Below are 24,094 nucleotides of genomic sequence, written 5' to 3'. Positions count from 1 at the left end.
GTTTTTGTAAAAAATAACACCACCACAGCTCAACAGCTTTGGGGTTTGTCTAAATAAAACTCAACAACTTTGGGGGTTTCCTAATAAAATCTCAACAATTTCAAGGTCTTCCTAATAATATGAAATATGGCAACCCTATCTAAGGGTCAGATAAGAGTCTAGGAGGGCCACATATGGCCCCTGGGCCTGAGGTTCCCCACACCTGCCTTAGATGTACAAAGTGTTGAGCCCTCGCACATTTAGAAATTAAGCACTGGCAAAACAGTTAAATGGTCAGCATATCAAGTTGTCAGAACCAAAAACCCACTCACATATCAGGAAAAAGAAATGGTACCTGGTTGCATCACAGCCATCCCTAGGTCTTCTGGTCTTGCTAGGTTTTCACCCAGGAGCCTTGGAGACACGAGCACCAGCCTTCCTTGAGATCCTTTCCGAAGCAGAGTGCCTTGGCTTGTGGGCCGTGATCTGAGAAGATGTGCAGGTCTGCACAGAAAGGATTTTAAAGCTCTTGCAGCCTTCTTCATCTCTGAGGCTGGGATGCTGAAGAAAAAAACCCTCCAGTTCCTCTTCTTCTTTGCTCTGTTGGCAAAGAAGTGTTCGTACACCTCTGGGGTAGACATTTGCATAGCACCGTCACCTATGTCCAAATCCAGGTCCCCCGAGCCACCAGATGGCACCGACTGGTGTCCGGAGCTGAAGACTGTCTCCAGAGCTCCATCTTTGTTTCTCACCTTGGCCTCGCCCATTTCGCTGAAGAAATGTTCATACATTTCAGGCCCATCCATTTCAGGCAGCTCTTGGTCAATCCCTGAGATCGGTTGCCCCTTCCCAATCCCCAATCCCTTCTCCTGGGTGTCATCGCAGAAAAAACAGTCATACATTTCTGGCCACGTCATGGCAGATAACCCACTTTCTGGAGAGCCTTCTAATGTCAGACCATAGGGAGTGGACTCCCTTAAGCGGTCTGATGTCTGTTCTCCTTGAAGTTCCTCTTCAAATGGTAAAGCCTCTTCAAATGGTAAAGCCACGCCAAGATAGTGGCACGTTTCTCCACTGTCGTTCTTCTCAACCCTTCCTGTCGAAGCAGCTGTTTCTGTGTCTTTGTGCAATAGCCCATCACATATGGAATTTGTTGCTTGGGTTGGGCTTGGACCTCTCTTTTCTTCCGGTGCCCTTGGAAATTGTTGTACCCTGCTGTCACATGGAGAGCCCCTGACTTGGTTCGCTGGGCCTCCCTCCTTTAAGGCCTCCCTATGGCTTGCTCCACTCTCAACGTTGACATTTGCAGAAATGTCTTCTTCCTTGCTCGCCCTTCCCGGAATGCTTCCCCCACGGCTCGCCGATAGCATGTCGGATGGTGCGGAGACCCTTACGATTGGAACCAAACACGCTTGAGATGGAGATGGATTTTCCTGGAGCGGCGCTGCTGCCTGTGCCTTCAAGGTGACCTGAAGGGGCTTGCCACCCTTCTCTGGGCGCTCTGCTCCTCCGAGCTCTGCAGAAACTGGAGAAGAAAAGGGCGCAGAGCTTGGATATGGAGCAAGTGGGGGTTCTGGTTCCCAACAAGCTGCTGTGCTCTTCATCGATGCTGGGAGCTGCATGCCCACACAGGCAGCCAGGGAGGGATTGTCCTTGGAGTGTTGTGATTCCAAGCAGACAGTACTGCTCCCATTGTTGTCTGCCCCCTCTGTGGTCTTCAGGTTTGTAGGCTCAGCACAGGGAGGTTTTTCCATTCTCTCCTGCCCTGGGCTTTTCTCTGTCAAGGCCCTTGCTTGGGTGGCAGTAGCTAGCACCACTGGCAGGGAGCAGTCTGGATTTATGGGCTGGTCTCCTCTCTCTGTTTCCTTGGCGGTAAAGGCAGCTTCTGTGACAGTAACTTGCAGCCCACTCCGACTTCCTGATGGCTTCAAAGTGACACGGGGCAGCTGACCTTCCTGGGTCCTCCTGGAAGACTGGGGGCAAGCTGTGCCAAGTTGTTTGCTGTTGCACAGAAACCTGATGACAGAGCCCAGATCTGTTTCGTCGTCGCTGCCAGACAAAACCTCGTCTACAAGAAGGTGCCCATCTGGGGTTCCACGTGGGAGGCAGCTGGCTAAATGGCTGGCTGGGAGGACAGGGCCCACTTTCGCTTGGACCGACCCACTCTCTGCGACCTCCCCTTCCTCAAGGTCGCTGAGGAGCTGCTCGTCAGCTGTGGCCAAGGCTGGCTGGCTCAAACTGCATTCTTCAGACGTCAAATAGAACTCAGCCCAATCCCGGTCGTTCAACAGGATGCTGTACTCAAAATTTTCCATCTGGGAAAGGGACATGTTGGTGGGGTTGTTGGGAGAGGGGAGAGAAAAGAGAGGAGTTTTAAAAATACTTTAACAGCATGTTTCACTTTGCAATAAGAGACAGAGGGGGAATTAGATTCAGTTTGCATTTAAAGGCAAATCTGTCAAATTTATACTTCCCAAAACAATATATGAGCCAAAACACAGCTATCCTTTGAAATTCACTTGCAATGCAGTTCTCCGGCCAGCCACTGTTTTTTTAAAAATGCACATATTAGTGGGAAATGTGCATAAGAATTGATAAGGGAAAATAACTTTCAAAAATGCACAACATTAGAAAAATGCTTGCAAAGATGTGCACATTAGTCAAAACTGCACACAAAAATGTTTTTATTAGAGTGAAAATTGCACCAAAACGCTGATGAATCTTCATGAGGATTAACTAATAATAATCGTCATCTGTGAATTGCTGCAGAAAACTGGAGAATTTAATATAAGATTGGAAAATGAGAAACTGAGAGAACCAGAGTCCTTCCATCCCTAGCAGCCACAGAGGACACAAATAGAGGCCTTTAAATAGGGCTGTAACAACAACATTTTCACAGTAGTATGTCTATCATTGGCTGCTATCCACAATGGCTGTGTTCTTCCTTCACTGACCAAGGAAGTATGTCTTTGAAAGCCAGTTTCTGGGCATCACAAGTGGGGAAGTTCTGTTGGGCTGATGTCCTGTGTGCAGGCTTCCCACTGAGGCATTTGGTTGGGCACTATGAGAACAGGATGCTGATATCTAAAAAAAATATGGCAACCCTGGTATTGCCTCCAGTGACTTGCATCAGCCCTACAGAGACTGACATGGAGCCTCTCCCAGTCCTACTTAGAGATGCTAGGGATTGAACCTGGGACCTTCTGCATGCAAAGCACGTGCTCTGCCATTGATCTTCGGCCCTTTCCCCCAAATCCACCACTTCTGTGTGGCCTGTGCCTTATCTCTTAATCCTCATTCCCAGCTGCAAATAAACCTTCTTGTTCTCCCAGGGGTTTGCCTTCAAATGTAAGCTCCTCGCAAACTGGGAATGCACCCTCCCCTCGTGAGCAGGGATTGCTTTTATCTCTCAAGTGACAATGGCAGCATAGGAATTAATAACAATAATGATGATGCAAAGAGAGGGTGACATGTTATAAACATGCTGCCTATATAGAAACCAATTGCTGCCTTTCTGTCCTAATGTTCTGTAATATAGTAGTGTGACCAAGAAACACTACCAAGTATCGGCTATACAAAATGGAGGGGCTATGCACACTCAGCTCCCAATGACTAGGAATCGGGAAACCCTAGTCTAGGCAGGCAGCAAGTAACTTCCTCCAGAAATAAACCCAAGTTCACCCCATTGATTTTCTTCTATGTAAGTGAATGGCTGCAATTCCCAATTATGCAGGAAGCCAAGTGCTGTGTTTTGGGGGAAGAGGTAAGGTGGACTGAAACCTGTTCCTTGCCCGAATGCAGTGCGCATGTGACTTGACTTGAGCTTTCTGGTTCTGTGCTCAAAGCCTGAGAGACGCATTGAATATACAAACTTAATAACGTAAGAGCCCTGCTGGGTCAGACCAATGGCCCATCAAGCCCAATATCTTACTTTCACAATATCCACCCAGATGCCTGTGAGAACCCTGCAAGCAAGACGCAAACCCTAGCCCATTCTCCTCTCCTGTGTTTCCAGCAACTGGGGTCCCGTCAACAGAAAAGACTTCCCACCACAAACGTCACACACACACCACCGCCAATCATGAGGACTGGCAACTTGCTACTAAACAGTGGTGATCAACAAGTATGACCTTGAAGGCCATCTCCTTCTGTCTTGTGAGTTCTCCGGACCACCCAATCGGGCAGCAACACCAGCAGCTATATGAGCACGTTCCTTCTGCTATGACCTCTTCACTCTGGTGGTATAAGGCTCCTCTGCTAATATCATAGCTGCATTGTCTACTCTAGAGGACAGCCTGACCTTTAGGGTTTCGAGGTGACCTATGCAATATCACAGCCTCTTGTACAAAAGGATGCAAAACGGAAAGTGGCTGTTCTAGAGGGGAGCAGATACACAAAAACAATGCGGGGGTGGCACTGCAGATCCTACCTTGCAGACAGCCTACGCCAAGGATGGGGCCATGCCAGGAGCAGCACAGCAAAGTTCTCCCGGCGTGACATGGTGCTGTGTCCAGTACCCTGGGCACTGAGTGCAGAGGCTGTTCGTCTTCAGAGAGGCAATTCTCTCAGGCCGAAAATAAGACCCTCCCTCCCAAACGTGTCACATGAAATTCTATAAATGCAAAGGGCTTGTCCAGAAATAGAAGGCAGGCAGCCCTTCCCACAGATGCGCCAAAGCAGCCACTCTGACTCACCCTGTTTACCAGGGGCAGAACCTGTTTTCTGGTACCTGGCAAATCACTGCTCCTTTTTTAGCCAGGTTGTTGGGGAGATTTTGGGCAGGTATGAGAGAACCTTTGGCCCTCCAGATGTTGCTGAGTTACAGCTCCCAGCAGCCCAAATCTCCATGGATTATGGCTAGGGGTGTTGGGAACTGTGGTTCAATAACTTCTGGATTTCCACAGTCCCCCATCTCTGGTCTGTCCAGGAAATATTGGATGTGTTTGAGAGGAGCTATTCAAATGCAAGTAGGTCCACTCTGGTATCAAACCAAGGATGGGGGACTTTGATACCAGCACCTCCAGGTGTTGTGGAAGGAGTATTACACAGTTCTCCCCTTCCCTAGTTGGTCTTCGCAGGGAGGTTCAGCTGGCACCTTCATTATGCACCTTTAGGCGCCAGTCGAAAATGTTCTTTTTCAACCAGGCCTTTGGCCTGTATCGGGAAGTTTTAAATGTCTGCTGTGTTTTTATTATGTTGGAAGCCAGCCAGAGTGGCAGGGGCAACCCAGTCAGATGGGCGGGGGATAGATAGATAGATAGATGATAGATAAGGCTCATTAACATCCTATACCCTTTAAAATGTGTTTGAGGGATGGCAAGGGGGCAAGGGGGGGTAATGGTTTCATTTTGTTATTGTTTTTATTATGTATTTTGTGTTTTTATCGTGTATTTTTATGCTATGAACCACCCTGAGCCCTATGTATGAAGGATGGTATGCAAATTAGTTAGTTAGTTAGTTAGTTAGTTAGTTAGTTAGTTAGTTAGTTAGTTATTCTGTGAGGTATCATGGCTGAGTGGGAATGGGAGCTCTGATCTCCCTGATCCTAGAGTGGCAATCTAACTACGCTAAATGACTAAAATGCCTGTTCAGAAATCAACCCTTTCCCCTTTCACAGCACCTCCAGGTGGGTGTTTTATTGTGGGTGTGTTCTTGACACCACAGAAGTGCATCCATGGTGGATTTATCCTGCTTTAGTTTGTTCTGCAATGCAACACATTACTGCTGTCCAAAGGGGCCATGGCACAACAAAAGCAGGACAAAAATAAAACAGAACAGCTGTGGTATTAAAAAGTTATGGGATTTCTGAAGGAAGTTACAGAAAATGCACTGACTGGAAAGGAAGCAGCGTGACGGGCCCAAGACTTTTGCATGTGTACACAGCATTGAAAGCAGGATTGCATGTGACTATCCTGACAGCATCAAGAGCATAACTAATCCTGAATGCACAATATAAAGGACGTCTGGCAGGGGTCCTAAGAAGAGCTTGCTGAGTAAAGGATGAAGTGGGTTTTCTTATCCCCTTATTTTAAACAGGATGTAAACATGCCCCAGTGACTCTCGCCCACTAACCGCCTTCCTCCCCCCCTCCCCCAACCATAGTTATGGTAAAGTTCCTTTTTGTTAAGAGATTAACTGGAGAAACCCACACACTGCCACAGACACCAGACATGTGTTGCTGCCAGCCAGACTCAAAAGCTGAAAGCAGGAAATGCTATTAATAGTGTTACAGTAAAAACCAAAATGCTGCACATCACACAAGATCTCAACACACTCCATAGTTTCCAAAAAACATATACTGGGGATAGAATTTTTGTCCTCCCCAGGGGAAAAAAGGGGGGGATGGATGCTCATAGTGTGACAATTTTTTCTACTTTGATCTATGGTAAGCAAGTGTTATAGATCGTTCTCAGTAGTGGCTGCTGCCCATTGGGATTTGTAGGGCAAAATGCAAGGAGTCCAGACAGTAGCTAGAGTCAGTCTATGACAGGCAAAACCAACTAATTCTAGTTTCACCCTCATCCTTTTCCTTGCTGAATTCTACAAGGGCAACACCATGCGTTCATCAACACTTACTTTTGTAAGTGTGATTTCTAGGCACAAGTCTGGGCTTTCCAGGTCTGTGTCTGAGCATTGTTATTGCCCCCCCCCCCATGTTTTTCCTGGGAAAACCCATGTTCTACCACTGAATTGGAGCAAACAGCAATCCACTGAAAAACCGATTGCTGTTTGCTCCAATTCAAGGGTAAAATGTGGGACAAAGAAGAAGAAGAAACCGCTTGGACTTAGGCCTGGAAAGCCCAGACTTGTGTGTAGAAACACAGTGCAAAAGGAAGTGTAGATGGACCCTGAGACGAAGGTGGAGGAAGCTGCCAGGCATGGCCACCCCGTCAACTAGATGTAAGCAAGAAGGCAGCAAGGTGGGTGTTGCCAAGGTTGGTGGGGAAGCCTGTTATTTGCCCTAATGGGCAAACTTCCAATACCCTCAACCACTGGCCATTATTTCCTCAAAATCTGGGAAAGTAAAAACAGTGCTGCAGGACCATGGCTGAAGATTGCCCTCTGCTGGTCACGCTCCTGAAAAGCAGGTTTCATTGCAACATAATTCTGTTCTTGAATGGGTATTGAAGCCTTTGGGATTTTCTTCAGCATCTAAAGACCTATGGTAGCCCAAGCTATTTTGCTACCAGTCTAGACAAGCATTAATCCCTCCCCCACACTATTTTTGTTGGTGGGTGCAATGTGTATGGGGGAGGGACCTCCACACTTCTCATTTCAGCCTTCTTTCCTGCCATACATGAACGGAGTGAAGGAGCTCTGAATCCATTCACTTGCATAATGGTGCATTATGCAGCAACCTTGCTGAAGCCAAGCGGGTTTGGGTCTGGTCAGTGCCTGGGCAGGAGAGCATTTGGAAGCTCTTCAACCCCTATACTGACTTCCTTCTACTAGTAGACTAAGACCTGAGAGACCAGAGTTCAAATCCCCACTCAGCCTAACATATTTCACAGGATTGTTGAGGGGATTAAATGAGAAAGAGAAAACAGGATGCTAGGCTAGACAGCCCTTTTGTTACCCCTCCTGGTGGTGCAGCAATGGAAAAAAAAAACTGCTAGCATATTTGCAAAGCTAAGCAGGGTCCAATATAGTTTCAAATTGGATGGGAGACCGCATGTCGAGATTTCTGCATAGCTGGGATTTGGACAAGATTACGCTCAGGATCCCTTCTGAGACTATGATTCTATGATTCAGGTAAGAGTTCAGGTAAGGCATTACCATCTCCACCCAATCTGAAAAGAACTGTTTTCTGCTTTGGCCACTAGGTGTCACTCAAGGACAGAGAGATGGATGATGGCCCAGGATGGCCAATTTTGAGTTATGTGCTTGCATGGAGGTGCAGCTACTACCCCATGGGACAGAACAATGCCACCCTCTTCCAAACAACTAGATCCTAGTGGGAACGGTGCTGCACATGAGGAACATGTAAGCTGCACAAAATATAAAGCTGCCTTTTATTAAGTCAGAGAATTGGTCCTGCTCAATCAGCACTGCCCACTCTTTGGGCAGAAGCTCTGCAGCGTTCCAGACAAGGAGTTCATTCTCAGGCCTACCCCCGAGATCCTTTTAACCAAGGATTGAACACAGGGTTTTTGGCATGCAAAGCACAACAGTGGCAGAGGACATGCAGAAGGTCCCAGCTTCAGTCACTGCTAGCATCTCCCAGGTAGGCCTAGAGAGAGAGAGAGAGGTGTGTCTGGAAAGCTGCTACTAGTCATTGTTGGCAGTACTGAGCTACATGGACCAAAATTCTGATTCAGTATAAGGCAGCTTCCTATGTTTGTTAGGAGTACTTGGTGTTAGAGCACCTGCTCTGCATGCAGAAAGTCCCAGGTTCAATCCCAAGCAGCAACTGCAAGTAGGGCTGGGAATGTTGCCTGTCTAAAACCCAAGAGAGCAGCAGCTGTTGCTGCTGTCAATGGTACAGAGCTACTACTAATGGTCCAATTCCATATTAGGTGGCTTCCTATGTTCCAGGGGCCCTTGGCAATGGCGAACTTTGGTCCCAGCTCATCTCTCCAATGCCTCTAGGGAACCACATGAATCCTTGCAGGGCATGCTTTTCAAAGGCAGGGGTGAGAACCTGTGTGGCCTTCCAGATGTGGTTAGGGCTCCAGCTCCCACCAGCCCCATCCAGCATCGCCAAGGTGACTAGGGAAGCTGGGAGTTAGAGACTCGGAACATCTGGAGGTTCTCCCCCTCTGCTTCAGAAGTCTTTCACTGGCCGTGACTCACATCCTAGTGCAGAGAGAAGGCCAGGCCGCCTTTTCTTCCCCTTCCTAACACAGCTGATTAATTCCTCTGTAGGTCGAAACGCTCGCTGGCTGGCTGCAACCCCCACTGGAGCCAGAATCTGTTTCACATCTGCGGGATTCAATTAGTCTTCTTGCAGCGCTCCCTTCTCTTCTTTCCAGTGCACCCCCACCCTTCCTTACTCTCGCCAAGGCCTAACGGGCAGGACTGGAAGATGGAAGCTGTTATTCCAAACTCACAGCGGGCCTAGCTCCACACTGATCTCTCCTGACCTGGCCCACCTACTGTCTTGGGCTTCAAAGTGCAACCCAGGGAGGGAAAAGTCAGATTGCAATCATCACGCGGCATGTGCCCAGTAGCCCCTGAGCTGCAGCCCCCAGATTCCTCGCAAGAGCAGCGGTGAAGATTTCCTGGGGTGGCGACAGCTGCTTCCTTCCGAAATTCAATCTGACTTGAATTAAGCTAGCAGTTGAGAAAGAGAGATTTGGGGTAGTGCTGGGGAGAGACTGATTTAACCCTGGAAATGCTGGGGATCTCTGCCCCCCCCAAACACGCAAAGAAAGCAAATGATTTTAACACAAAACTGGGACCTACAACAAAATGCTGCAGTCTGGAGCATTGCTCTTTGATGTTGTCATTCACAACAATCCATTATGTTCTTGCTTCCATCCAGGTTTACACATGTGTACACACGTGAATGTGTGAATAGTTATAATCATAATAATCATACTTTATTTATACCCCGCCCATCTGGCTGGGTTTCCCCAGCCACTCTGGGCGGCTTCCAACAAAACATTAAAATACAATAATTCATCAGATATTAAAAGCTTCCCTAAACAGGGTTGCCTTCAGATGTCTTCTAAAAGTTGGATAGTTGTTAATTTCTTTGACATCTGATGGGAGGGCGTTCCACAGGGCGGGTGCCACTACCGAGAAGGCCCTCTGCCTGGTTCCCTGTAACTTTGCTTCTCGCAGGGAGGGAACTGCCAGAAGGCCCTCAGAGCTGGACCTCAGTGTCTGGGCAGAACAATGGGGGTGGAGACGCTCTTTCAGGTATACAGGACCGAGGCTGTTTAAGGCTTTAAAGGTCAGCACTAACACTTTGAATTGTGCTTGGAAATGTACTGGGAGCCAATGTAGGTCTTTCAAGACCGGCGTTGTTGTTGTTGTTGTTGTTTTATATTTATATTTACACCCCACCCATCTGGCTGGGTTTCCCCAGCCACTCTGGGCAGCTTCCAACAAAACATTAAAATACAATAATTCATCAGATATTAAAAGCTTCCCTAAACAGGGTTGCCTTCAGATGTCTTCTAAAAGTCAGATAGTTGTTTATTTCCTTGACATCTGAAGAAAGGACGTTCCATAGGGAGGGTGCCACTACCGAGAAGGCCCTTTGCGCACGCACACACACAGCATCAGCCAGCATTTCATGGTCCCTAAGCATGCCCAAAGTTCTATCTGCCCTCACAGTAACACATGAAGCTGCCTTATAGTGAATTATTTAGACCATTGGTCAATCTAGTTCTACATTGTCTACACACTGACTTGCAGCAGCTCTACAAAGTTTCAGGTTGGAGTTTCTCCCCATCCTATCTGCAGATGCCAGGGATTGAACCTGGGACCTTCACCACACAAAGCAGTTGCTCTACCACCAAGCCATGGCCTTTCCCTTAAGACATAAGAACAGAGGAAACTGATTTTTACTGAATCAGACCACTGGTCTGCCTAGCTCAGCATGGCCTACACTGACTGGCAGTGGCAATGTGCCAAAATTTGATCAGAGCAGCAAGATTTGAGAAAGGGTGTGATTTAATCTGGGTGCCTTCCCCCCAATTTTACACCGCATCTTAGAGCAACTATGAGCCACAAAGTGGGGAAAATCAAGGAATAATGCATATAGTCTATATGTTTGTGTCCTGTCCTCCCCCCCCCCCCCCCGGGGCCAAACTGCAAGTTTCCAGGGAATGACACAGGGATGGAGTCAGGTTTAAACATCTCTTCTGCTGGTGGGTCTGCTCTGAAACATTATTATTATTATTATTATTATTATTATTATTATTATTATTATTATTATTATTATGAAGTGGTGCCCATCCTGGGGAACACCCTCCCATCAGATGTCAAACAGATAAACGACTATATGGCTTTTAGAAGACATCTAAAGGCAGCCCTGTATAGGGAAGTTTTTAATGTTTGATGTTTTATTGTGGGTTTTTTATTTTGCTGGAAGCCGCCCAGAGCAGCTGGGGCAACACAGTCAGAAGGGTGGCATATAAATAATAACATTATTATTATTATTTCAGTCATAATCTCCAGCATGAGTTGAGGCTTGACTCTTGAGCTGGAGATACAGCCGCTGCTACACTTGTTTTTCTGTTTGTGTAGTATGGACATGTCCCAGCACTGGTTTCTAGGGGAATGTTAAGATGACAGAGAGGTTGGACACAGGGGCGGGCAATACCTTTTTTAGTCTGAGGGCCAGATTCCTTTCTGGATTACATTCCGAGGGCCACATGCCAACATTGGGTGGGGCCAGAGGCAAAAGTGAACAGAGCAATGGATTTAAATTGGACATTTCGTCAAGCTGGCTAGCTTCTACACAGACACACGTCTCCTTCCTTCTTCGAGGCAAACAAGAGGCATAATCATAGTTGCAGGACACATCCCAGCCAGGCAAAAGCACTCTGGGTGTGAAGCAGAGTTTTGTGGGCCAGGTAGAGGTTCCTGGAGGGCCACACCGAGGCCTTAGGTTGTCCACCACTCCTGGGTTAGATGGCAGACCATTAATTCCACCAGTTTATTCCACCATACAGCCCACTTGAACAATCGCTTGCCCAAAGTTTCCTGTCCACCCTGTTCCCTGCACATGTCCTGCTCTCTCATGCCTTCCTAAAAGCTGTCTTTGAACAATGAGACCCAGAAGCTCTTCTATGCCTTCCTTTTGCAAAAGGGTGTGTATTGGGGCACCTGGTTGGACTAAGAGCGGCGAGACCTGCAGGGTCTAGTTCCCCATTCAGCTATGAAGCTTACTGGGTGACCTTCAGCCAGTCACTGTCTCTCAGCCTAGCCTGCCTTACAGGGTTGCTGTGGGATTAACTGGAAGAAAGAGAGAACCGTGTGCATCACCTTGGAGGAAAGGTGGGATATAAATGCAATAAATAAATAAGTTATACAGAGATCCATGAATTAACCCAGCAGTGGGGAAGCTTGAGGTAATTCCCTAGCCAGTTGCTTGAGGTCAAAGGTCTGGTGATAGGTTACAGTAGAGTCCAAGAGATTGGGGTCCCCAGAGATACCTCTCTCTTTTCATCCCACCCCCTTCAGCCCTCTGCTTTAGAACATCTCTGCGTTGGTTTTGTACTCTTCTCTCCACAACCCCATGATGGCATTTTAACAAGGTCTGGTGCTGAATTGGCTAAAAGAAAATTAAATAGAAGAATCACATTAAAGAGGGTGAAAAAGCCCGCCATGATAATTAAAGGTCGTCCAGGCCATTCCAGAGACTACCCAATTACTGTGGCAAGAGTGTCACTAATGTGAGATAATGATGTCATATGGCCACTAATGAGATGGGTTAACCAACTCCTGCCCCCCAAGCCTTCATTCCATGATGACACGCCCGCCCCCGCCGCTGCCCCACACCAGCCTCCTCGGCCCCATTTGTCTCACATCCCCAAACCCCTGCGCAAAATAATGTGGCTTCTTTCCTCAGCTGGTGAGCTGGAGGCAAAATGGCAGCCAGCCTCCCCTATTAGCCTCCTCTAATGATGCTCCTCCTGGGGGTGAGTGGGGGGCGAGGAGAATGGAGACAGAAGAGTTCAGAGTCCTCTTTGATGAATTTGAGTTGGGGTAGGGGGGAGAGAGATATTTCGTCGAGCCCCGCATTCACTTCCCACTCCATGAATTGCTCCTTCAAGTGATGTCAACAAGACATTGTTTTGCCATGACCCTGGTCTCGTTCTCTCTCCCCCCCACCCGGTTCTTTCCCCCTCCCGCTTGGCCTAAGTTGCAAGCCCCCATTAGTGCTTCTTAATTGAACATAATCTTTGGCTTTTTAAGGGGGAGAAAACCCACAAAATGTCCCCCACTCAGATCCCAAATCTCTCACCCTCCATTTCTGCTTAGGCAGAATAGAATTGTCTTCTATCTCATGTGGCTTTGTTAGGGACAAGTTGGAAGCACCTAGATTTCTCGGGAAGTAGGAGAAAATAGGTTATATCCAAAGTTAGACCTACCCATTTGAAATGAATTGATACGACTGTCCATTAAATGAGCAGACCCATTGAAACGAATAGATACATCCATTAATTTCAGTAGGTCTACTCTGAGTAGTTAATTTTTTTTATCCCATCCTTTTCTCCAAGGAGATTCTCCCCCAACTCATTTAATCCCCACAACAACCCTGTGAGGTAGACTAAGCTGAGAAGCTGTGACTGGTCCAAGGTCATTGCTAGTAAAGTCATGTGGCGATTTGAAACCTGGTCTCCCAAGCCTGAGTCCGGTGCTCTAACCACTGCATACACTGGCCCTCACCACAAGTAGTGGTGAAAACTTATGAGGAGAACTTAAGTCATATTTGCACCATACACTATTGTACGCATTTTAAACAGCCTTGGCTTCACCCAAAGATGCCTGAGAGCTGTAGTTTGCTAAGGATATTGAGAGTTGCACTTACAGAGCAACAAGTAACAGAATTCCCTGTGAAGAGGGATTGACCATTAAACCACTCTGGGAATGGTAGCTCTGGGAGGGGAAAATAAGGGGTATCCGTACAACTCTCAGCTTCCCTTAGGACCATAGAATTGAAGAGTTGGAAGGGTCCCTGACGGTCATCTAGTCCAACCCCTGGCAATGCAGGAATCTCAACTAAATGAATCATGATGGATGGCCATCCAGTCTCTACAGTTCCCATAATTATTTGGGGGAAGCCATGCCTGTTTGTTTAAAAGTGGTGTCAAGCTGTTTTAAACACATGGTGTGAATGTGGCCTAACCTATGTCCATTAACTTCAGTGGGTCTACTCTGAATTTGGTTGGATGCAACCCAAGGTCTCTTTTTCACCATCTGAGTAAGAAATGCTCCTTTGCCCTCCCAGTGAGACTGGTTTCCATTTTAAGAGGTAATATTGTCTTCAGATTAAACCAGGGGGAGCTGGCTCTTTAAAAAGAAAAGAAAAGAAAAACAAAACAAAACAAAACCCCAACAACCCACAAATCCAACCTCAGTTTTGTGTGCTAAAACCTCTGACTAAAAGCAGCCATGCAGGGGTCTTGGGTCAATATTGTTTTTTGGAGGAAAGGGGGGGGACAGATGGGGGGGGTCACATTTGAACATTCATTTCTATGCGCCCTCTGCTGAGCTGTTTGCCTCAGCCTTTGAAGGCCATTGGCTCTATTAGTGTAAACGCCTCTTTGTCTTACAGCTCAGGAAAATAGCAGGAGGGACTGGGGACGAAACCACTGCTGTAACTGAGATTAAAGTAAACTCACAAATGGAAAAAAGCCATGGGGTCCTTTTAGTGCTTCGAAATTTGAAGGGGGTGGGTTTGAGGGGGGAAAGGAAGAGGTTGGGGGGTGGTAGAAAGTAAGGTAAAGCAAGCCTATGTTTAATTAAAAACTTGAAGAAAAGAAGTGCTCCTGTCAAGGAGTTCGAAATTAGTGAATTGGGGTTGTAGCCAACTAAATTCTACTCAGAACTGACCCATTGAAATTAATAGGCCTAAATTCATTTTTCTTCATACTTCAAATGTATTAATATGGCAACCAAATACAGGCTATAGAAAATGGAAACAGAAATTGAATATAATAATCATACCTGTCAGAGCTGGCTCCAGGTCCCAGCTCACAGAGGACCCACGCTAGCCGGTAGTAATGTACAAAAGTTTTTATTGAAGTACAGTTTCCATTTTCAAGCCGCAGCGCCCCAGCTCTACGTCTTAGAGGCTAGACCGGCGAAGCTCCATCTGAGTCTCCACCCCCTGTACACCAGCTTAAGACTCTAACCTTACTCCACCTCTTCCGTCTCTCCTTTCTCCTCTGGGTCCTTCTGCCCCCCGGGGTCTCCTCCTTTCTGGACTCTTCTGACGCTGATGCTGACCCCCTGACTCCTCCCCCTCCTTTCGGCGGGCTTTGGGACCTGGCTCCCTATCCGGGCTGCCAACTGCGCCGCCCTCCTGTACATTTGAACTTGGCGCGCGCGCCCAGCCTTCCACCTTCCTCTTGACCGTTTCCTCACTCTCCGATGGAGGCGTGGCCAATCCTGACTCCTCTCCTCCCGCTGGCGGTGAGCCTCCTGGTCCCGATACCTGGGACTCCTCCCCCCTACTGCGCTCTGGTGGGGAAGCTGGTCCTGATTTCCAACTGCTGCTCTCTGAGTCCCCTCTGGCCCCTTCTTCCTGGGGTGTCCCCCTAGGCACCCCCCTTGCTCTGACCATGGGAGCCCCTTTCTGTGAATCTTCCGATTCGCTGGAAAGACTCAGAGACCTCGGACCGCTGTCATCGCTAACATTTCCTTCGGATTCCTCCCCCTCGCTCTCTATTTCCTCCCTTTCCTGTGCCTCTGCTCCTGAGCCCCTGACAATACCTAACGATAAAAAGTTGACCTATACAATCAATAATACCTAGATTTTTAATTAAAAGTGATTTTAAATCTCAAAGGAGGCCATGTGGCCTTGTCTAAGCTGAGGAGCCTTCATGACGAATTTAACTGCATTAAATATTATATACCTATCTGAACTGGATAATAGATATGTAATATTCTTCACATCACTGACGGTAGCAACCATTGTTCCAGTTACAGATAGGTAGCCGCGTTGGTCTGCCATAGTCAAAACAAAAAAAATTCCTTCCAGTAGCACCTTAAAGACCAACTAAGTTAGTTCTTGGTATGAGCTTTCGTGTGCATGCACACTTCTTCAGATACTGGTATTACCATTGCTAAAGATTTATCTAAAATATAGGTATTTCATACCATTTGCAGTAGCATATAGTGCATGCAGAAGAACCTGGGACCTCAGTTGGTCATTGTTATGCATTTCATTGGGTCTAGGCTGAGTAAGAACAACATTAGATACAACCAATAATCTGAACTTCCCAAACCGATTTGCAGACCAGGATGAAATTATCCTTTGGATTTCTCATTTCTACAGATTTTGTGAGGTAGCTCTTAGCTAACATCACAGTCCTTACTGCGCCTGCTCAGACGTAAGTCCTACTGAATTCAGCAAAGGTTATGCCCAGATAAGAAGGGTTAGGATTGCGGCCTCAAAGGTGTTTTGTTTTTGGGTTTTGCTTTTTTAAAATGATTTAAAAATAAAATAAAACACATGTAATAAATTGAGAGAGAAAAGGCATTTAGAGATTAATTTCTATGTTTGTATTTAAATATGCATTCAAATGAGAATTTTAATGCAGATTAATATATATATATATAGAGAGAGAGAGAGAGAGAGAGAGAGCGCATATCATTCTGGGGAAAGGACAGAAAGGGCATATGAATGAACACATTCAAATCCCCAACTGACCGAAGGTTTGAGACCCATCAGCTACCCTTACCTGGTTTAGCTGCCCAGTCAAAGCCATTCCTGGGATATGGCCACTGTCACATGCTGACAGCTTCTAGGAGCCACAGGTTAAGAGCTGAGTGCAGGATGGGGACAAAAGGTCCACAAACTACCCCAGAAGGAGCACAACATGTCCTCCACCAGAGGTTCTACCCCTACCCTAACACCCCATACCCCCCTGTGTTTTATATATATTATATATTTTATATTATATAAAATATAACAAGAAGCCGAAAGCACCAGCCTGAAGATGACGAGTGAGACCTTGTCGAAACGTCACCTAGACACCCCAACTTTTACACGGGAAGACACCCGAGGACACCAAAACCTGCATTCCTGTACCCGTGAAAATCTACGAAAGCATATATATATATATATATATATATATATATATATATATATATATATAAGATGACAATTCACCAGCATTTCTTGGATTTATCCTTATAAACACATTTTAATATGCAGTTTTGAGTAATGTATGCCTTTCTGCAAAGCAGTTTCTCATGATATAATGCATTTTTGTATGTTTATTTTCACTAATATATTCATTTTCATGCACACTCCCATCCTCCAATATTTGCATTTTTTGTAAATACTGGTCGGTCGGAGAACTGCACCACAAAGTTCAGACAAGTGCGAATTTTGAAGGATAGCTGTGTTTTGGTTCAAATATTGTTTCACAAAGTGCAGATTTGATAGATTTGGCTTTAAATGCGTACTGATTAAAATTTCTCCTCCGCCCCTAGTCATGACTGGAATGGCCCATCTCGACACTTGCCAGTGATGATTTGGCCCACTGTGTTTAAGGAACCCGGATGCCTCTTGTTCCTAGACCTGCCATGAAACACAGCCATAAATCCCGGAGAGTGCTGTTCTTCCCACACTTTAGTAACCTGTATAAATAAACAGCAAATCTGTCTGTCACCCTTCTGAGTTATGTTGGAGAGATTAGAGACTGCAAGTGTGAAAAGTTAATTGCTTAGCACTTCAGTTAATCATCCTGAAAAGAGCTTCTGGGCTGCAGATGAGGGAGCTGCCTCCTTAATTTCCAAGGCTACTGTTCACTGGTGCCCACCAAGTTTATGGAAACCCCACCACCAGCCACACCCTGGACCCTTTTGAAGGGGTTGTTTCTCGCAGCATCGTTAATTGTTAACTAACCTTAAGGCAACATATGCAGCCTCATAAGCGCTGCTTGCCAGGGACAGCCTTGATTTCATTGTACAAAAATATGCCCATTGAACGAGATTTTCTTTCTTACATTTTTTTTAATCCACACCTGTCCTTCTGGATACTCAGAATTGTGTGCAAATGTGGTCCCCCCCCCCCCGACATGTAATCCTCATAACCACAACCCTGCAAAGTAGTTAAAGCTGAAAACTTCTGTGTGGCCCAAGGTCATGCAAGCAAACATGCTCCTCCCTTAATATTTTATCCTCACAACAACCCTGAAAAGTAGTTTAGGTGGAAAGTTTAAGAGAGCAGGCCAAGGGCACTTAATGAAGGTTCATGGTTAAGCAGGGATTTGAACGTGGGTCTCTCTCATTGGCTTAAGTTCTGTGCATTCTGTGCACAATACCGTTTAGGGAGATTTGTGATAAATGCCTTATTGACAATTTTGCAAGTTGTTCCAGTTTCTTTATGCATTCCTTTGGAAGTTAAGATATCTAAAGGGCGTCTGTGCGTTCAGCAGAATGAAGCAGGATAATTCGGAGGTGGTAGAATGAACGGCATTTTATAAGAATGTAAGAGCCCTGCTGGATCAAATATAAGCCCCATATAGTCTTGTTCTCATGGTGGCTAAACAGTTGCCCAATGGGAAGCCCATAAGCAGGACCTGACTGCAACACTACCTCGGATTCCATATGCTTCAGGTTACATACGCTTCAGGTTACAGACTCCGCTAACCCAGAAATAGTACAGTGGTACCTCAGGTTAAGTACTTAATTCGTTCCGGAGGTCCGTTCTTAACCTGAAACTGTTCTTAACCTGAAGCACCATGTTAGCTAATGGGGCCTCCTGCTGCTGCTGCGCCGCCAGAGCACGATTTCTGTTCTCATCCTAAAGCAAAGTTCTGAACCCGAGGTATTATTTCTGGGTTAGCGGAGTCTGTAACCTGAAGCGTATGTAACCTGAACCATATGTAACCCGAGATACCACTGTACCTCGGGTTAAGAACTTTGCTTCAGGATGAGAACAGAAATCGTGCTCTGGCAGCGCAGCAGCAACAGGAGGCCCCATTAGCTAAAGTGGTGCTTCAGGTTAAGAACAGTTTCAGGTTAAGAATGGACCTCCGGAACGAATTAAGTACTTAACCCGAGGTACCACTGTACTCTCCTCACATGAGATTCGCAACTGGTATTGGACAGCATCCTGCCTCCAATACTGGAGTAAAACATAGTAGTTACTGACAGCCTTATCCATGACTTTATCTAACCCCCTTTTAAAGCCATCCAAGGAGAATATGATGAATAAGAAGTTGGATCGGGTCAAAAAGTCCACCTAGTCTAGCATCCTCTTCTCACAGCGGCCAATTAGATCACTATGGAAAGCTTGCAAACAGGACTCAAGTCCAACAGCAACAGCATATCTCCCCACTTGTGATTTTTTTTTTTAACTGGGGATGCAAATTTTGTTTCCTTGCATCTGTAACAATGCCACCTCAGTAGTCTCAGTGGAAAGCTTTCAGAGTGACAATGGAGGTTCCTCAGGGTTGGTATCTGGGCAGAAACACGGACTTAAGAGTCTCTGTGTGTGTCGGATGAAACCAGGTCATTGCGGTGGTGGCTCATTGCTATCAAATGTGATGAGCTCATGGGTGATTCTGTGTTCTCTGGATTTCCCCTAGGCAGATGTAGCTATTTGCCAGTCTTAATAAAGATCCTTCAGATGATTGTTCTGCATAGCTCTGTGGCATCTGTGGGTGGCATTGCAAGTAATACCCAAGCGCAACAGCAACTCTCCATACTAATGATTCTCAGGAACTAGCATTCAGAGGAATGCTGCCTCAGATGGTGGAGGTAGAACCTAGCCATCATGGGTAATAGTCATTGATAGCCTTATCCTCCATGAATGTGCCTGAAACTCTTTTAAAGCCATCTACTTTAGGCTGGCACTGACAAACTCATTCAAGGGCTACAAGTGAAACCAGTTCAAATTAAGGCCTGACAGTGTCCTACGAGGATTTAATGTCACTGGCTAAGTCTAAGAAACACTGAATGGGGACCAGGAGAGAGCAACTATCTTCTTGGGAGAGGCTTGACCTAAGTAAGTCAATGATACATGCATAGGGGAGAAGGTGGGCAGGTGTCAAGAGGTCTAGAGAACCGGTTGTGTGGAAATACAGACTCTGGCAAGTGTGTTGGGGCCACTGGGAAGCTGTCGAGTTCCCATGATATTTTTCTGCCTGAGGCAAAGGGTACAGAATGTGAACAGTTCAGTCTTAGGCCACACCCATATGATACATTTATCACCACTTTAAACAGCCATTGCTTCCCCCAAAGAATCATGGCTCAAAAAAGCTCAAAAACTTTGGTGGAACCCCTAAAAAAAAAAGCAAGCTCAACAACTGTGGCTGCCCCACCTACCCACCCAGAAATCCTGGTTACGCCCATAGCTAAGAGTGGTTAGGAGATCTCAATACCTGTCACAGATCTACAATCTGCAGAGTTCTCTGGGGAAAGGGATTGATTGAGCAGTGAGACGGTCTAGGAATCTTGGAGGTTCCTTTCTCTGCCTGCTTTAACCAGATGCAAACACACCCAGCGAGCTGAGCTGCATCCCATCACCTTCACCAGGACCTAGCTGCTAAGCTAAACAGGTCAAGCATCACAGTGAGAGAACGCATTGCTACTCCTAGAGAAATCTCTTTTCTCCGTAGTAGTGGGAATGGCAGCCTTTTTTGGTGCCAAGGTGTGAACGTATTAAACCCCCAGCTTTGGAACAAATACAATAGCAGCTTCCCCTTTCCTTCCCACTATTCTTTGGCAGAAGGGCCAAACAGAAAAGAGTTTAGAAAGAGACTGTGCAAAACTCCCCCCCCCCCTTTTTTTTTTTACAAGGAAACTGCTTTTGGGGCAGTTCAGTCCTGTGTAACTAATGCACACATTTTTGCCATTTATCATTTCATGATGGGAAGCAACAATGTACTCCCCAGTTCAGGAACACGTTGCTGAATATGTTAAATATACTCTGAGCTTGAACAGAGAGGCACAGGTGAGTGGATTACTCCACCCTGTAGTCACAGGCTACTGGAAGCCACAAGGCAGCTGCTGTAATTGCAGGATGATTAGGAAAGGCCTCTTAGTCCATGGCAAGAACGGCACCGGGATCTGCGATAACGCCCCAGCTTGCTGGCAGCTGCTTGCCTGTCCCACACACGGCAACACCAATTAACAACACAATTAGTTACGCCTTCCTGCAATGGTGATGATCCAGGAGGAGAGCCTGCTCCTTGGGTGGAACCTTTAGTGGGGAGAGAGGGAGACAGTGTGCCCTGTGCACCCTCCTGAACCCCCTTGGGAATACGCCACTGGCTGTGACTGATGAGTGGTGATGCTAGGAGATGTTGCACCCATTGAGCTTCTGTCTGCCCTTCAGCTGTTAAAGGCACAGCAGCGCAACAGTAACTCTCCCCTTCTGCAGTTTTCAGTAAGTGGCATTCAGAGGCATAGTGCCTCTGACAGTGGAGGCAGACCATAGCTGTCAGGATTACTCACCACTTATCTTCCATAAGTTTGCCTAATCCTCCTTTAAAGCCATATTCTTAACCATATTGTCAAATACAGAAGTCACACAATATAGTTAAAGTGAATCCAACACACATTTAAAGCACAAACCTTTATTCAAAGAATCTTGGGAAAGGTAGTTTCTCCCTACAATTCCCAATACCCTTAACAAACTACAGTTCTTGGGGAGGGGGGTCATGTGTTTTAAATGCACTTTAAATTTTGGGATGCACTTTAAAGGTATGGGGTGGATCTACTCTTATACCACTTTAACAGTCAGGCCTCCCCACCCCACCCCCCAAAAAAAAGAATCATGGGAACTGTAGTTTGTGTGAGGGTGGGGGTCTTCTAACAACTCTCAACACCCTTACCAGACTGCACTTCCCAGAATTCCTTTGAGGGAAGCCATGTGTTTTAAACAGGTGTTGGATGTGATATAAATGTATGGTGTGGATCTGCAAGCAGTAAAGACTGTGGAAGAGGCTGCTGAGCTGGAGTGGGCACGAAGGAGTTAAGCCTGCCTGTCTCCGCCAACTTGGAAGTTCTTTTCCCACACTTCTGAGTACCAGGTTGAGCAAGACCTTGTCAGACGGGTGGCTGATAAACCACATACCATAAAATTTGTCAAAGGCCTCCGCATACTTGACTTCTGAAGCTAAACCTCGCCCTGCCCGTGTGGTGGTGTGCGTCTGCCTGCCTGCCTGCCGTCTTCCTCTCTCACACCCACAAGCACACACACTCCTGTGTAATTCATTAACCCGAGTGCTTGGGTTGTGCCTCAGGACAGACATAACCTATGGCTCTGAGTCAAGGAGGGTGGAGAATTCCCACACTGTGCCTCGTCTCTCTCTCTCTCTCTCTCTCTCTCTCTCTCTCTCTCTCTCTCTCTCTCTCTCTCTCCCAGTCGGGGAAGCGGGCGCTGGGCGGACGTAGCACATTCCATCTCCACATATATATACCAGGCCCAGGGGCGGCTGGTGCAGATCGCTCTCCCCACCCCAAAATTCATTCCCATAAGAGGCAGCGATAGCCGCCAACTTGGATGGCTTTGGAGGTGGTTTAGACAAAGTCCTGGAGGAGAAAGCTATTCATGGCTGCTAGCCACGATGGCCATGCTCCACCTCCACGGTGAAAGGCTGTATGCCTCTGAATACCAGTTGCTGGGAATCATACATGTTGCACCCAGATTCCCCTTGCTGTTGGCTTCCAGTAATGGTCATCTGATTGGCCACTGTGAGAACAGGATATTGAACTAGCCACCTGGCCTGATCAAGCAGAGCTCTTCTTGCATTCTTGTTCATCATAATCCCCTTGAGGCAGGATGCCCCTGAATACCAGTTTCTGGGAATCACAAATGGAGAGGGTTGCTGCGGCAGTGCTTAGGTCCTGCTTTGGGGATTCCCTTAATGGGCATCCAGTTGGCCACTGTGTCAACAGGATTCTAGACTACATGAGCCACTGGCCTGATCCAGCAGTCAGCCTCTTCTTATAAGCCAGCCTCTTATGTTCAGTTCTAGGAATTAGTTCACATGGCCTGAGTAACATGTTCTAAAGGATGGGTTGTGGGAGTATTTGGTATTTGGCAATGGATAAAGGCTACAAGTATGCTTAGATTGTGTACAAAATGTACAACTTGCAACAGGATTAATCTTCTTGTGAACCTCAGCTTCCTTCTTTTTCTCTCTTACAAAAAACACCCACCAAGTTTCTGGTCCTTAACATTTGACAGAAGCCAAAGGGGTGATTGAATAAGATTTGCTGAAATCAGAAGCCAGGGCTTCTGCTCTGCAGGCTTCTTAAATAGGTGGGGGAGGTGGAAGAGAAGCGCTTTGGAGCTTAATCTATGATAGCAGAAGGCCCCGATCCCTGGCATTTCCCATTGAAAAGGACGAGATGTTGGCAGGTGCTGGGAAGGACCCTGGAGAGTTACTGCCGTCAGTCAGAGTAGACAGAGCTGGACCAGATGGCGGACAAATAGTCTGACCTGGAATAAGGCAACTCCCTGTGTCTGCCCCATGTTTAGGCCTGTGGGATGCAATAGGTATAATTAGCATCAGGAACCTTGTGTGGCTTTTGGCAGCCAGACAAGCTCCCGATGCCACAGGAGTAGCGCGTGTGAGTGCTGCTCCAGCAGCCTGCCGCACAACAGCCAAAAAACACGCCCAGACCCTCCAACTTTGCAAGCTGCTTACTGTAAATAAAACTATCAGTTTTTCCAACCTGAAGTGGGGCACTTAAGCTTTAAGCGTGGGACAAAAACAGTCTGTCCAACCCTATGAGTTTACACAACAAAAAGCAAACAGCAGGGGGTGGGGAGGACACACACACACACACAAACACGTGCAATGGAGAGTTTTGGTTTTTTTTTAAAAAAGAAGAAAATAAATTAGCTTCCCTCCCCAGGAAATGTCTTTCACAATGACTCATAATATTCCCAGCCTGCAAATTTATATTCGAGAAAAGCATTTTGACAAAGAAGACTGTGTTTTCTCCAAAAGGAATTGTTAGCAGGTTTCATGAGCTTGTCTGGCATTTGCTCCAATTCTTCTTTCAGGGCCTCACCTTTCGCTGCTCCTGCATTGTCATGGTGGATGCGATGAACACTTTAGGCTTTTTGTTCAAGCTAACAGCTAGAGATTATCCCTTAGTCCTGGTGGCGGCTGCAGATGCTTGCTTCAGTGGGAGCACTGGTGGCTGGAGGCTACTGGCTGTTGAACACATTTCCACCTGCTCAGGTAGAAACTGAGCAGAACTGGAGTGCAGCGGTCTAACACACTGAAATGAGGCTGCCAAAGGAGCAATCTCCAATTTTAGGAGGGTTACTAGTAATGCATGGTGTTTGCTTTTGAGGGGCAGCCATCCATCTGGGGCAGAGGACTACTAGGGGAAATGGGGCACTGTCCCGCCAAACTCAGACAACCTGCACCTGACTGCCTTCTTTCTTACATCTAGCCCAGGAGGTGGGCCTGGCTACCAGCTTCCTCCTCCTCTATCTCAGTGTTGCCCCCTG

At 46.7% G+C, this 24,094-nt stretch overlaps 1 protein-coding gene across 3 annotated transcripts in view; it reads right to left on the bottom strand.

Moving 5' to 3' along the window:
- PERM1 (PPARGC1 and ESRR induced regulator, muscle 1) overlaps window positions 1-24,094 on the bottom strand; it is a 101,772-nt gene that overhangs the window by 37,173 nt on the left and 40,505 nt on the right. For 2 of the 3 annotated variants that reach the window (XM_077931372.1, XM_028740784.2), the window contains exons 1-2: window positions 4,409-4,556; window positions 335-2,294 (exon numbers count right to left, since the gene is read on the bottom strand). In XM_077931372.1, coding sequence (XP_077787498.1) covers window positions 335-2,294 — 1,960 coding nt within the window. In that variant the 5' untranslated portion in view covers window positions 4,409-4,556. Of the gene's footprint in view, window positions 1-334; window positions 2,295-4,408; window positions 4,557-24,094 lie in introns of those variants that run through there. The other variant, XM_028740786.2, reaches the window with a different exon arrangement.

Source organism: Podarcis muralis, chromosome 7 (genome assembly GCF_964188315.1).
Source record: "Podarcis muralis chromosome 7, rPodMur119.hap1.1, whole genome shotgun sequence".
NCBI classification, from domain to species: Eukaryota; Metazoa; Chordata; class Lepidosauria; order Squamata; family Lacertidae; genus Podarcis; species Podarcis muralis.
This window is presented reverse-complemented; position numbering and strand designations above follow the sequence as displayed.